At 42.6% G+C, this 14054-nt stretch overlaps 1 protein-coding gene across 4 annotated transcripts in view; it reads right to left on the bottom strand.

The window, feature by feature from the left end:
* Nucleotides 1-14054, bottom strand: part of LOC135552617 (spectrin beta chain, non-erythrocytic 4-like) — a 65590-nt gene that overhangs the window by 47800 nt on the left and 3736 nt on the right. For all 4 annotated transcript variants that reach the window (XM_064984339.1, XM_064984338.1, XM_064984337.1 and 1 more), the window contains exons 2-8: nt 6739-6912; nt 5959-6110; nt 5339-5512; nt 2080-2171; nt 1834-1914; nt 1627-1742; nt 1282-1394 (exon numbers count right to left, since the gene is read on the bottom strand). In XM_064984339.1, coding sequence (XP_064840411.1) covers nt 1282-1394; nt 1627-1742; nt 1834-1914; nt 2080-2171; nt 5339-5512; nt 5959-6110; nt 6739-6889 — 879 coding nt within the window. In that variant the 5' untranslated portion in view covers nt 6890-6912. The remainder of the gene's footprint in view (nt 1-1281; nt 1395-1626; nt 1743-1833; nt 1915-2079; nt 2172-5338; nt 5513-5958; nt 6111-6738; nt 6913-14054) is intronic.

Here is a 14054-nt window from a genome sequence, read left to right on the forward strand (position 1 = left end):
GATGTCCTGAGTGCTCTGGAGCAGGTTTTCATCAAGGATCTCTCTGTACTTTGCTCCATGTACTTTGCTTACAATTGGCTAGTTCATCCCCCTCCCCTCTCCTGTAACTATTCCCCAGGTTGTTGCTGTAAATGAGAACGTGTTCTCAGTCAACTTACCTGGTAAAATAACAGTAAAATAAATCTAAATAAAAAATAAATCTAAAAAAAAAAATCTTTCCCCCGATCCTGACTATCCTCCAAGTACCTGCCACTGAAAAACATCCCACAGCATGATGCTGCCACCACCATGCTTCACCATAGGGATTGTGCCAGGTTTCCTCCAGATGTGAGCATTCAGGCTTGTTTTCATTAGACCAGACAATCTTAGTGTCTAAGAGAGTCTTTATGTGCCTTTTGGCAAACTCCAAGCGGGATGTCATGTGCCTTTTACTGAGGAGTGGCTTCCGTCTGGCCACTCTACCATAAAGGCCTGATTGGTGGAGTGCTGCATAGATGGTTGTCCTTCTGGAAGGTTCTCCCATCTCCACAGAGGAAGCCTAGAGCTCTGTCAGAGTGACCATCGGGTTCTTGGTAATTTCTTTGACCAAGACCCTTCTCCCCTGATTGCTCAGTTTGACTGGGTGGCCAGCTCTAGGAAGAGTCTTGGTGTTTCCAAATTTCTTCCATTTAAGAATGATGGAGGCCACTGTGTTTTTGGGGTCCTTCAATGCTGCAGACATTTTCTGGTACCCTTCCCCAGATCTGTGCCTCGACACAATCCTCATGGATTGGTTTTTACTCTGACATGCATTGTCAACTGTGGGACCTTATATAGACAGGTGTGTGCCTTTCCAAATCATGTCCAATCAATTGAATTTACCACAGGTTGACTCCAATCAAGTTGTAGAAACATCTCAAGGATTATCAATGGAAACAAGATACACCTGAGCTCAATTTCGAGTCTCATAGCAAAGGGTCTGAATACTTATGTAAATAAGGTATTTCTGTTTTTGCTTTGTCATTATAAGATAGTGTGAAGTTTTCTGAGGAATTTGTTTTCTTTAATCCATTTTAGAATAAGGCTGTAACATAACAACATATGTGGAAAAAGTCAAGGGGTCTGAATACTTTCCCGAAGGCACTGTATATATTGATCACGTTACTCATGTGTTCAAAACATACAGTACATATCACTGTATATCACTGTATAATGTAGGAGATATATACACAAGTTCTAATGACTATTCTTCTGCTACGTACAGCAGGACCAGGGTTAAATAGTGTGTCAACATTCTCCTACCTTTCCCACTCTCTTGCCCTCTACTCGAAGGGCTTTCATCTTGGAGAAGTAATGGTAGTAGGACACAACATAGGTTATTATCGACTTCTCATCTGGGTTCTCCGTATTCACGTCTGCAGAGTCACACGGGAAGGACAACAATACACAAACACTTACAGCACACACATACAATATATAACAATCACGCCTTCACATGAAATCATTCCAGGTCGTGTAAAACAGAACAATGGTCGCTGTAGCTGAAAGTCTGCGAAGGTTTGCACGTTTGAGATATGTGTCACCTAATGCCCATGAATTGCTGAGGAGGTTGTCGAGCTGCTATTTCAATTCTCTGTGCAGTCTTACCTTCAGGGTCCAGGAGTTTGGTGAGCCCCAGGTTCTGCTCAGCAATGTTGAAGGCTTGCTGGAGGTTGTGTGTGGCATTGGACCGGCTCAGCTTATGGAACTCAATCAAATCAGGCCTGTAGTAAAGTAGGTCACTTAGTTCACTTTCTACATGGTCACATAAATACATATTTTAAAGCAAGACTTGCTTGTTTAGCCAATGCTGACCTGTGTCGGTGAATGAGAGCGTTGAAGGCGAGACCATCTCTCCAGCACGTGGTGAAGTTCTGGATGTTGACCTCAGAGTACCTGTGGGACAGTTGACACAGAACACACTCACAACCATTGGTCCAATGCATATATCCTATATAACTAAAGACATGGCATGAAACAATAGTAGTAAAACAACTGTCAACACCCTGTCAACAAAGGTTGACGTTCAATTTTGGCTTTTGGTTCAATTAAGACACTCACCCAGCGGTTTTCATCTGGCACCAGAGTAGTAGGGCATCCTTTGCCGACCGAGTCTCCCTGTTGTCGTCACACTCGATCTTAATCCCCTGGATCTGTATACACAGGGAAGGAGAGCAGAAGACAAACAACCACAGTCAAGGAAATAAGCCTCAAAACTGTCCTCAGTTCAGTAAAATCACCAGATTACTACGAGGTTGAGAAGAAAACAGTTAGGAAACACACCCATGTTGCTGGTAAGTTTCAAACACACTGAACCCAAAACCCAGTGCCTTTCAACAGCCACACCAGGAGTGTATTCATTATGCCGATTCCGTTGCAAACAGTTTGGTCTGTTTCAAAATGTTGTGCAAAAGAAACCGTTTACTCTAAACACAAAACATTTTGCAATGAAAACAAGAGTTAGTTTCTATTGGACAAATTCAGGTAGGTCCCCTCCCCATTTCGTTCCATTTACTCTGTTTGCTTCCGTTTGGTTCTTAAATGGTAAACGGTTTCCGTTGCAAGACGTAATGAATACAACCCAAGAGTCACACAACTGCATTGCATGTCTCATCACTAACTCGCACACAGACATGTGCCTGTCATGTTGGGAGGATGGCCACAGAATCATGACAATATCACTGTGCGCCCTCATCATCTACGACAGCCATTGGCCCAATCATGTCACCCTGACATGATACATGTTAATGGGAGGGTTGACACCCTTGAGTCTGCTAGACCACCCATATCAACCAATCGCACTTCATCCGCTCACATACGTTACATGCTCACTCACACTGGAAAGCAACTGGAGGTTTAAAGGACTATACTGCACGCACAGTTTAGTCTCCACCTACAGGGAACGGTTATTTATGATTTAAATGATGATAGAATAACACTACCGGTTTGTTTAAAGAGAAGGACTAGTCATTGTCTAATTGAACAACTATTTTTCAAATAAACTGCTGCCCAGAAACAAAACTGACTTTTTACAAGAGCCAGTGAGGACATTCCATCTCTAAAATGTCCTGCTCACGTTTCAGATCAGGCAGATTTGAAACACCCTTGATCGCAGTGCATATCATCCAACAATAAACAAGAGTCCTGAGAAAAACAAACCATCTGGCAGTGACAGAGAGGCATACACCACGCAGGTCACATTTAAGTAGCACAAACACAACGACGCGGAGCGAAGCGACTAGAAAGGAATAGTTAAGTTACTAGATATAATGGAGGAGTCAAGTGTTTATTAGGGTCTTGAAATCGGCTCCTGGAGAACATTTACCTCCCGGAGTCCTCTTTTCCCCCCTTTCTCTCGCTGTGTCTGCTGCCTGCTGCAGTGTGCTAGGTCTTACCTGCTGACTGGGCAAAGTAAACTGAAACAGTCCAAGGGTAGGGGAGGGGTGGAAGAGAGGGAGAAAGAAAGAGAGAGGGAGACAGAAAGGGAGGAGAGACGTAGTAAACTAAAAAGAGGAGAGTGAGGGGAGAGTGACAAGACAACCCCAAACGGTTGCAGAATCGGTGACCGAGAAGGAAGTAGGAGTGGCAGAGAGAGAAGGAGGGAAGGGTGGGGAGGAGGATAGGCCCTGATTGCATCTAGCCCTGCCCGGAGCCCCACTCCTTGCTCCCTACAGCACAAATCCGTTTCCCAATAACGCGCTTCTCCTCTTTCACTGCTAGCAAAATTGAAGAGGCCATCGACTCGCTGGCTCCACAGTCAGTGCAGTAGAATGGGATGCCGGCCAAAAGTGCCCCAGCCAACCCATAATCACTGTTAGAAGGCAGAGCGATAAGCTATGCCATGCTAGCCTCTCCTCATGATGCCGTAGGAACCACTAGCCTATGTCCCTGAATCATATGTACAGAGTAACGCTGATTTGAATAATGCAAGACATGCATTTGTGCTGAGACCACCATTGTCCTGAGGCGACAACAAAAGCCAAATGTTTTTGCGCTACTTACAGTACATGCCTGTCACTTGTCTGTGGTATCGCGTCCTGTAAGGCCTTGTGCCCATTGAATGTGTACAGTATGTCTCTGAGGCGGATGTCAGACAGTATGTCCCTGTTTGAGATCCAACTACAATCAGGACCAGAGTAACATTCAAGCTTTGCTAGTAACGTCACACAGTGACGATGCGGCATATTTCAGGGCTTCTCCGTACAGTCTTTTGGCCAGTCTACAAATCACTCTGATTTCTGCCTTTTCGCTCCTAAATGAAAACGGTGCTGAAACAAGCATGCCTGTTGTGTCAAAATCATGACAATAATATACACCGAATTATGGCCTACTTCTGTTTACTGCTTGGACACAAGAGGTGGATACCTTTACCTAACTAGTGCTAAATCTGTCTCTTTCTCAGATGGGTTCACCTTAGCTCAAAGACTGATGAAAAAGAATGACAAAGGACTCTTTAGAACAGGGCAGGACTCTTTAGAACAGAGTGGACAAGACCAGGCACTAAATCAATGATGATGTTCTTTTCTACACGTAAGATCATATAAAATTATTGCCTGGTGATCTTCTGAACATCCCAATACCTTTCTGATGGTTTTCAGTCATTTCAAACTGTATTGTCAGACTAATTTGTAATAGACTGCCATAACTCCAGTTAAAAAAAGGAAACATTGGCAATTGATGACATCCCTTTTTTTTTACATGGTGGGGTCGCACATTTTTGGATATATCAAAATGGGGTCACGGGCCAAATAAAGTTTGGAGACCACTGCCTTAGTAGGAGTGCCCATAGAATTCAATGGGAGGGACCTACTGAGTAAAGTACTTTGTGAGAGATTAAGCGAATGCCTATCCGCCAGTCATTCTGTATTGGCTAAAGAAGGCCAAGTTTGAAGCGCTGGTTCATCAGACTATTCCTGACTCTTGGGGCAGATTGTCTATGACGTCACACCGTAGAACATGTACCAGTCGGAAACAGGAGTTTGTAGAAACAACGGTGCACACCCACATGAGGTTCATCATCCACATGCTGACTGAGTTCAAAAGTACCCCACGGGGACAAAGAAGGAATAGAGCTACACAGCACTAGAACATACCGTCCCCAACATGAGACACACACACAGGCCTGCAGGAACTGGATGCCCAAAATACCTCAGCAGAGGTTAAGCTACCAGCCGGTCTTAAGGACAATCCCAACAGGGGACAGATACGGCCCCACAGGAGTTGGCTGCATGACAAAATAAAGAAAATGTAAATACAACCACAACGGAAACGACAGAGACAGACAACACCAGGCACCAGGACGGGTGGGCAAGGTCACTACCTGGAAGCGAAGGATGATGGTCCAGATGAGGCCAAGGGTGAGGCGGTGGTTGCCGTCGACGATGTCGTGAGAGCCGACGTTCTCCAGGTGGACCCTCTGCTCCTTGAGGAACTGCAGGGCCTTGTCCACGTTCTCCAGGCAGTGGATCCGCATGCGACCCCGCGTGGGCCTCGGCTAGGGGAGGGAGGGATGGGGGAGGGAGAGAAGGGTGAGAGAACATCGAGGTAAGGAGGTAGAGGGAATGAGAGAGAGGAGTCATGCTTGAATGGTCAAAGCAATCTGCAGGGGAAATACAGGAGAAATACTGCTTTGATCTCAATGCCTTTACAGTAAGACAATATTTTTCCTCATTAAAAACACAAATGGCAAAGAAAGCGTGCAAATGCTGTTCCCATCCAATTGTCAAACCACATTATGCAGACAACTATTCTCACACATGACATATAGCTGCAGTGCTGACAACATTCATGAAACATTTCGATGTGACTGGATAATATTTGTAACAAAAAATAACTACAATGCAGAGAGAGCTCTTTATTGAATAGTTTGTGCTTGTTCTCCTAGCATCTACTGACTTAAAGGTAGCCCGAGGTTGTGAACCAGAGAATGGGTTGACCAACCAGCATCTCTCCAGACAGGACCTCCAGCAGCCTTGTGAGCATGTAGCCGTCCCGGAGGTCGTTGTAGAGGTCAGCAATCCGACAGGACACTCTGGCCAGGTGGGAGTTCACCCACTTAGTGAAGGTCTTCTTCTGGACAGCATCTCTCTCTTCTGCAGGAGAAATGAAATAAACACAAGGCTTACAGATGTAGGATATTAATAAAAACCAGTTTGCTACAGCAAGAAAATAAACCTGCAGCAACAGGAAATGTGAATTATTATGTGGAATTGAATGGACATTTTTGTAGGAGTTGATCCATTTTATGTTAGGGCAAATCAAGTCTGCCATTTTAGTGGAAATGGATATTACTAATGTTAGAATAGTTTTTAAACCTTGAACACACTACAAGTTTGCATTTCCTATGGTGCAAGAAAATTCTCTCTGCAACAAAAGAGTAATCAAATTAAGTTCCTACATCTGTAGTTCATCCGGATAGAGCTCTGATCAGTGATGTAGTTACTAAACCTCTCATCTGAGTCGTGTCCCCAGTCACTACTGGTCCAGTCCGAGTCCTGGACTCAAGAACTACAACACTGGCTCTTATATGTAAACCATACCTCCTTGTCAGTAGCCCCCTGTATGATAGATCATCAATCAAGTCCTTCCACAACTTTGAACATCCATCAGGTATACTGGAAGGTGTACGAAGCTTGTGTGTTTTGCAAGTGATTTAGCTGTGACTGAGGCAGGTGAAGGTGCTCTTGTTCCTCTAGTCCAGTATAGTCTTTATCCACCCACCTGCCAAGGCCTTGATGCGGGAACACTCAAACAGCTTGGAGCTGGTGACCTCGGTTTCCCAGTGTCCCGAGCTGCTGGCCAGACGGGTGTTGTTGTTGTTGAGCTGGCGCTGGGCCTCCGCGTTGTCCAGATCTGTGGAGGCATTGGCCATCGCGCCTATTTCCCTGAACAACTCTACAGACACACAGCAGGGGAGTTAGGTTGAGTACATTTAGGATGCGGATCACACTTTATGCACCCTTTATCACCCCCATGGAAAGAAATGATACTGTACGAAGGTAAATACATCATCTCAAACACCATGCAGAAAATTTGAATCACAATAATTTGTCTTTAAGGGGCAAAGTGCATGCATGTTTTGATAGAGCTCCAGTCCACACCATATATTAAGTAATCCAGAGAGGGCTATGAACAGCCATAGATATCTAGGATTTCGTGAAAACAGAATCATAAGTGATCACGTACGCTTTGACGTCTCATCCATATGCTTATCCAAAGCATTTCTGATTCTTAATAATAATTTCTCATTCTTGACTCATTCATTTCCATAAAATACATAACAGAGGGAGTTTGGCACGCTCTTCTTCCCCGATCATGTCTTATAAAAAAATTACCTTATTGAAACAACCGGTTCATATTGTGTCTCTTTCACATCAAGTGGGATGAGAGCAGTGCCGTCAGTAAACAGTACAATATATTAAGCAGAGAGCTACTGCCCTTATCCCCCATCCCTCTGGCTCTTTGTCATGTTACACTCATGTCCGTATGAATATGGACATGTTCAAGCGTAAGTGTGCAGTGGGAGACTGATTGAGGTTGAACTCTTTTTTTATTACAATACCAGCGAATGTCCTTGAGGCAACTCACAAAGCACAAATATTCAAAAAAATCCCCCTCCCCCAAACCTCAACCCCTGATTCCCCTCTGTTCTCCTCCCATCCCCCACATTTCCCTTTCAGCATTCAACACCAAAACCATACAGTTTAATGATGGGTCCCCAGATAAAACAAACACTACCTGTATGGGCTAGATAGATAGATCACACAATACACAACACATAGTAAAAATAAAACATCACTGAAAGACTAAATGGACCAAAATAGAAAAAATATTACACTTTGACATCTTGGCCGATAAGACAATACACAATAAATATGTATTTCCTGCTCTGAAACAGCACTCAAGATGTGAAAAACAGGAGTAAACACTAAATACATGATCAGTACTCTTACTAATTAAAAAGATTGAAATATTCGAGACTTGTGTAAATCACATTTTCTGTGGATTACAGAAATGCGATTATCATTCAATATGAAGCTGGGAGGGGTCTGTGTTACTGAAACTGTTAAGCTTGGGATCAGGGCAGAGTGTGAATTATACCGTAACATGTGGGGGTTTCTATTTTTTTCCACGGGACTTCCTATTTTATTGGCTTAATATGACCGATAGTAAAGACATGTATTTTAACACAATGAGTCCCCCCCCTGTATCGCAGGCACATGTTGGACGTCTAACCCTTTTTTTTAAACGTGTTTAAAAACGGTCTGTGTCCTTTAAACAAAAAAAAGTCTGTGGAGTTCGAGTAGTTTGAGCTTTCTCTGAAAAGATATCTATGAAAGGCCGAGACTCTCACGAAGAAGGACATGTGACATGTTTTGCTCTAGGACGCTCACTAGCTACACAAAAAGTCGTTAGAAGGTAAGGGGTTCCACTACATCGAAGATCATTGGAAATCCCAGGACATAGTGTCTATACTGTAATAAGCTCACATACAGTGCATTCAGAAAGTATTCCATCCCTTGACCTTTTCTACATTGTTACGTTAAAGCCTTATACTAAAATCGATGTTAAAAATAATTTCTCTTCAATCTACACACAATATAGCATAATGAAATAGCAAAAAACTGTTTTTTAGAATTTTATGCAAATGTGCTTCGACATAATCCTGTCTCGGAACTCTACGGACAATTCCTTCGACCTCGTGGCTTGGTTTTTGCTCTGACATGCATTGTCAACTGTGGGACCTTATACAGACAGGTGCGTGCCTTTCCAAATCCTGTCAAAACAATTGAATATAACACAGGTGGACTCCAATCAAGTTGTAGAAACATCTCAAGGATGATCAATGGAAACAGGTTGCACCTGAGCTCAATTTTGAGTTTCATAGCAAAGGATCTGAATGCATATGTACATAAGGTATTTCTGTTTTTTAGGTTTAATACAGTTGCAAAAACTTCTAAAAACCTGTTTCCACTTTGTCAGTGTGGGGTATTGTGTATAGATTGATGAGGGAAATAGTTTTAAAAAATACATTTTAGAATAAGGCTGTAATGTAACAAAATGTGGAAAAGGTCAAGGGGTCTGAATACTTTTCGAAGGCACTGGTAGTTGCTGTCACAAACTCCACACAGTTGTCACTGACTAGTTGGATATTACTTTCCCAGTGAGCAAACTATTTCTGTACTTACAGCAGTCATATAAATACATTTTTATCAGGTTTTTGCATTGGCGGACCTTATTGCTCTAATAAAATTGAGTTAAAAGACATGCATGCAACTGCTAATGTCAAATTGTTTTGTGTTCTATTTGTTGTACTGAAAAGAAGATGGTAAAACACTTCATTGCGAGGCTGGATATAAGGGCTGGACATGCAGATAAATGAAACTCAGATGAATGAAAATACTATTTTTGCTGGGATCTGACATGGTTCATGGTAAACATGTATTAGCTTTTAAGGGGGTATGAACACAACCAGTCATGTTTTCTTCTGATTGTCAAACAAATCACTTCAAAAAGTAGGCTACCTGCACATGTTTGTCCACTCCAAAATAATTCCAGCATCCAAACATTGTACTGTGTACCCGCCATTTAATGAATGGAAAGAGACATCTGTTACAAAACACCAAAAAGAGTAACAACATTTGGCGATTGTCATTAGAAGGCTTACACTCTTCTTGCCTGAATTCAGGACCCCATGCAGTCTTTTAATTTTATTTTTCAATGAACACAATATTTTTCTTAATTTATTTCCCTCGGCCTCCTTGGGCCACTGAAATGATCAGTCCAAATGTGTGGGCATGGGGATATAAATTTGAATATACAATATAAGTCAAGGGTTTTTCTTAATTTGTACTATTTTCTACATTGTACAATAATACTGAAAGCATCAAAACTATGAAATAACACATGTGGACTCATGTAGTAACCAATACCGTGTTAAATCTAAATATATTTGATATTTTAGATTCTTCAAAGTAGCCACCCTTTGCCTTGATGACAGCTTTGCACACTCTTGGTATTCTTTCAAAAAGCTGAACCTGGAATGTTTTTCCAACAGTCTTTAAGGAGTTCCCACATATGCTGAGCACTTGCTGGCTGCTTTTCCTTCACTCTGCGGTCCAACTCATCCCAAACCATCTCAATTAGGTTGAGGTTGGGTGATTGTGGAGGCCAGGTCATCTGATGCAGCACTCTCCTTCTTGATCAAATAGCCCTTACACAGCCTGGAGGTGTGTTGAGTCAGTGTCCTGTTGAAAAACAAATGATAGTGGAACTAAGTGCAAACCAGATGGGATGGCGTATCACTGCAGAATTTGTGGTAGCCATGCTGGTTAAGTGTGTCTTGAATTCTAAATAAATCAATGACAGTGTCACCAGCAAAGCACCCCCACACCTCCTCCTCCATGCTTTACGATAGAAACCACACATGGGGAGATCATCCGTTCAACTATTCTGCGTCACACAAAGACATGGCGGTTGGAACCGAAAATCTCAAATTTGGACTCATCAGACCAAAGTACAGATTTCCACTGGTCTAATGTCCATTGCTCATGTTTCTTGGCCCAAGCAAGTCTCTTCTTCTTATTTGTGTCCTTTAGTAGTGGTTTATTTGCAGCAATTTGACCATGAAGGCCTGATCACACAGTCTCCTCTGAACAGTTGATGTTGAGATGAGTCTGTTACTTGAACTCTGTGAAGTATTTATTTGGGCTGCAATCTGAGGTGCAGTTAACTCTAATGAACTTATCCTCTGCAGCAGAGGTAACTCTGGGTCTTCCTTTCCTGTGGCTGTCCTCATGAGAGCCAGTTTTATCATAGCTTTTGATGTTTTTTTGCGACTGCACTTGAAGAAACTTTCAAAGTTCTTGAAATGTTCCAGATTGACCGACCTTCATTTCTTAAAGTCATGATGGACTGTTGTTTCTCTTTGCTTATTTGAGCTGTTCTTGCCATAATATGGACTTTGTATTTTACCAAATAGGGCTATCTTCTGTATCCCACCCTACCTTGTCACAACTGATTGGCTCAAAGAATGAAATTCCACAAATTAACTTTTAATTAAGCACACCTGTTCATTGAAATGCATTCCAGGTGACTACCTCATGAAGCTGGTTGAGAGCATGCCAAGAGTGTGCAAAGCTGTCATCAAGGCAAAGGGTGGCTACTTTGCAGAATCTCAAATATAAAATATATTTTCATTTGTTTAACACTTTTTTGGTTACTACATGATTCCATATGTGTTATTTCATATTTTGGATGTCTTCGCTATTATTCTACAATGTACAAAATAGTAAAAATAAAGAAAAACACTTGAATGAGTACTGTATGTACTGCCCTGATTGGATGATAGAATCATCTAGAGCCCACAACCTTACCCTTAAATAAAATATAAAAAATAAGGCACATGGTATTCAGTTGGAGCTGGAGTTGGACCCTGAAAAAACGACACAGTTCCACAGGTGTGTTAGGCTACTTTGTTTAATCATGAAAGTTAAAGGCATACATGACAAATCTTAATTTGCTATATCATTGTTGTACTTTTCAATAGGTTACCAGAAGATCCAGAAGAGGCAGGACCAGAACTGCCTTTTTGCATGGTGAACCATTCTGGCCAATACCCTATCAGCCAACCATTTATTGCAGAATGCCAATATTATCTACAGGGCAGACTATAGACCTCTGCGTTTCAGAGGCAGAACACAGAAACTAATACTTAGTATACAGTTGAAACAATGTTGCAAATTCACTAGCAGGCTGGACCTAGTTGATAATGTTAGTTAGTGGGCTTGACCCAGTCAAAACAATGTTGCAAGTTCGTTAGCGAAAGCTCAAGACAGACAGAGAAAGAGGGAGACGGGCAGAGTAGAGAGATGAATGCGATGAAAGAACCTAAGCTTGTATTTTCATATTTACCACTGTAGCAGTATAACATTTCATTTTAAACAAACAGGATAATGGTTCAAATACAACTTTTGTTGTATTTCGGGGAGCTCATGTCTCATTCCGGGGGCTGAGCCCCCCTTGGCCCCCCATAAATCGCACACTGGAGTGTACTTATCTCTCTCTCACTCTCTATTTCCTATTGCAAGTGTTGTTGTACACAACCATTGACAACCATCTAATACATCAAGAAATAAAGGTTGAGTCAGAAAGAAATGGCAACAAATATTGGACGACTAAGCAGCCAAGTGAGACATACAAAAGAAAATGTCAAAAGAGCCTCAGAGGGACCTCTCCTATCCGCTTCTATAGAATGATGAGCCCAGACATTCTGAAAGATATAAACACAGCACACCCATCAGGAGAGTATTCTCAATTCCAGAAACGAGGTCATCAATAAATAAAACATATTATATTTAGGAATCAATTGGAAATGTACAGTAAATACATATCACACTGAGATCATACCGAGATTATACAGAGAGCATACTGAGATCACACTGAGATCATACAGAGAATACTGAGATCATACAGAGATCATACTGAGAGCATACTGAGAGCATACTGAGATCATACAGAGATCATACAGAGAGCATACTGAGATCACACTGAGATCATACAGAGAGAATACTGAGATCACACTGAGATCATACAGAGATCATACAGAGATCATACTGAGAGCATACTGAGATCACACTGAGATCATACTGAGAGCATACTGAGATCATACAGAGAGAATACTGAGATTATACAGAGATCATACTGAGATCATACTGACATCATACTTACACAGCTTTCTACATGATCAAATCTGTCTCAGATCATGTCAAAGGATCGATGCAATGCTCAGTGATATTCAGTTAGTCCTAAATTCAATGCTCAGTGAAATTCAGTCAGGCCTAAATTCTATGCTCAGTGAAATTCAGATTTAGAGAGAGCTACAGTACTGTAACAATCACACCACAGCCCCCTTCCTCTCCAGATGTGGATAATTTGTATGTGTGTGTGCGCATGTGCATGTGTGTGTCAATGTGAGTGTATGTATGTGGGTGTGTGTGCGTGCGTGCGTGTGTGTGGGTGTGCAGGAGACGCAGAGGAGGGTGTAGTGAAGCATGAGTCTGATGTTTCACAGCTCAACGCGTTCCAGTTGGTTGTCTCATTCCCCACCAGAATGTTCCCTGGATACCCAGAGCGCCTCCTACAGTAACTCCAGAGACTGCACCCGTAGGCGTCAGCAGTACATCTCCATGACCGCTCAAGAAGCTGGTGTGTCCTACAATCACATACTACCAGATTCTACTAGCCCATGAGCCATGAAAGCGGGTGGTAGGTCACACACTTACTGAACAACATACATCACCTTTATACAGAAAGACACCACATGTGTTGCACAAAATAACGCACTACACACATGGTTTTCAAGGGACCGCACGCACATCAAAATGCCATGGTCATGTACTGTATAGTGAAGGATGTCACACTGATGGTAGGCCACCACACAGCCACAATGGTCACCAATGCATTAAGGCTCCATCCGAACTGTCACACTGTCATATGTGTCAAACGAATTGGCCTGTGCTGTTGCTAGCCTTTGGTCGCCCCAGCAGGCCTTTCCTAGACCTACCACCTGGTGTCCCTCCAATAAGACAGTTTTTTAGCTTAAGGATCCCACTGACTGACGTGATGTGGTTCTTCCTGGTAAACAAACACAGCTGTCAGAGTCTCAGCGTGCCAGAGGCCCCTCTCACATATCCAAGACGCTCTGCACTGAAACAACAACACTGTTGCTCTCCAGCAATAATCCAGCCCACATATGCTTCTGCTTCTACGGGGACAATTCACTATCCGGGGTGGCCAGACTGTAGGCTGCTGTTGTTGATGGCAGAAACATAACCTACGTCAAGCTGGGAAACAGCTAGCGTGGCGATCAGGCTAGCCCTCAACAGAGAATCCAATGATGATCAGACTAAAATGAAGCAATAACAGATTGTCAGGCAAAAAAGGATGACACAGGGTTCAATACATGTCCATGACACCTCCAGAAGAGACACAACAAGTCAACATGCCTAAGCCCTTTGATCCGTCTGATGCTGGGA

This window comes from Oncorhynchus masou, chromosome 13 (genome assembly GCF_036934945.1).
Source record: "Oncorhynchus masou masou isolate Uvic2021 chromosome 13, UVic_Omas_1.1, whole genome shotgun sequence".
Classification (NCBI taxonomy): domain Eukaryota; kingdom Metazoa; phylum Chordata; class Actinopteri; order Salmoniformes; family Salmonidae; genus Oncorhynchus; species Oncorhynchus masou.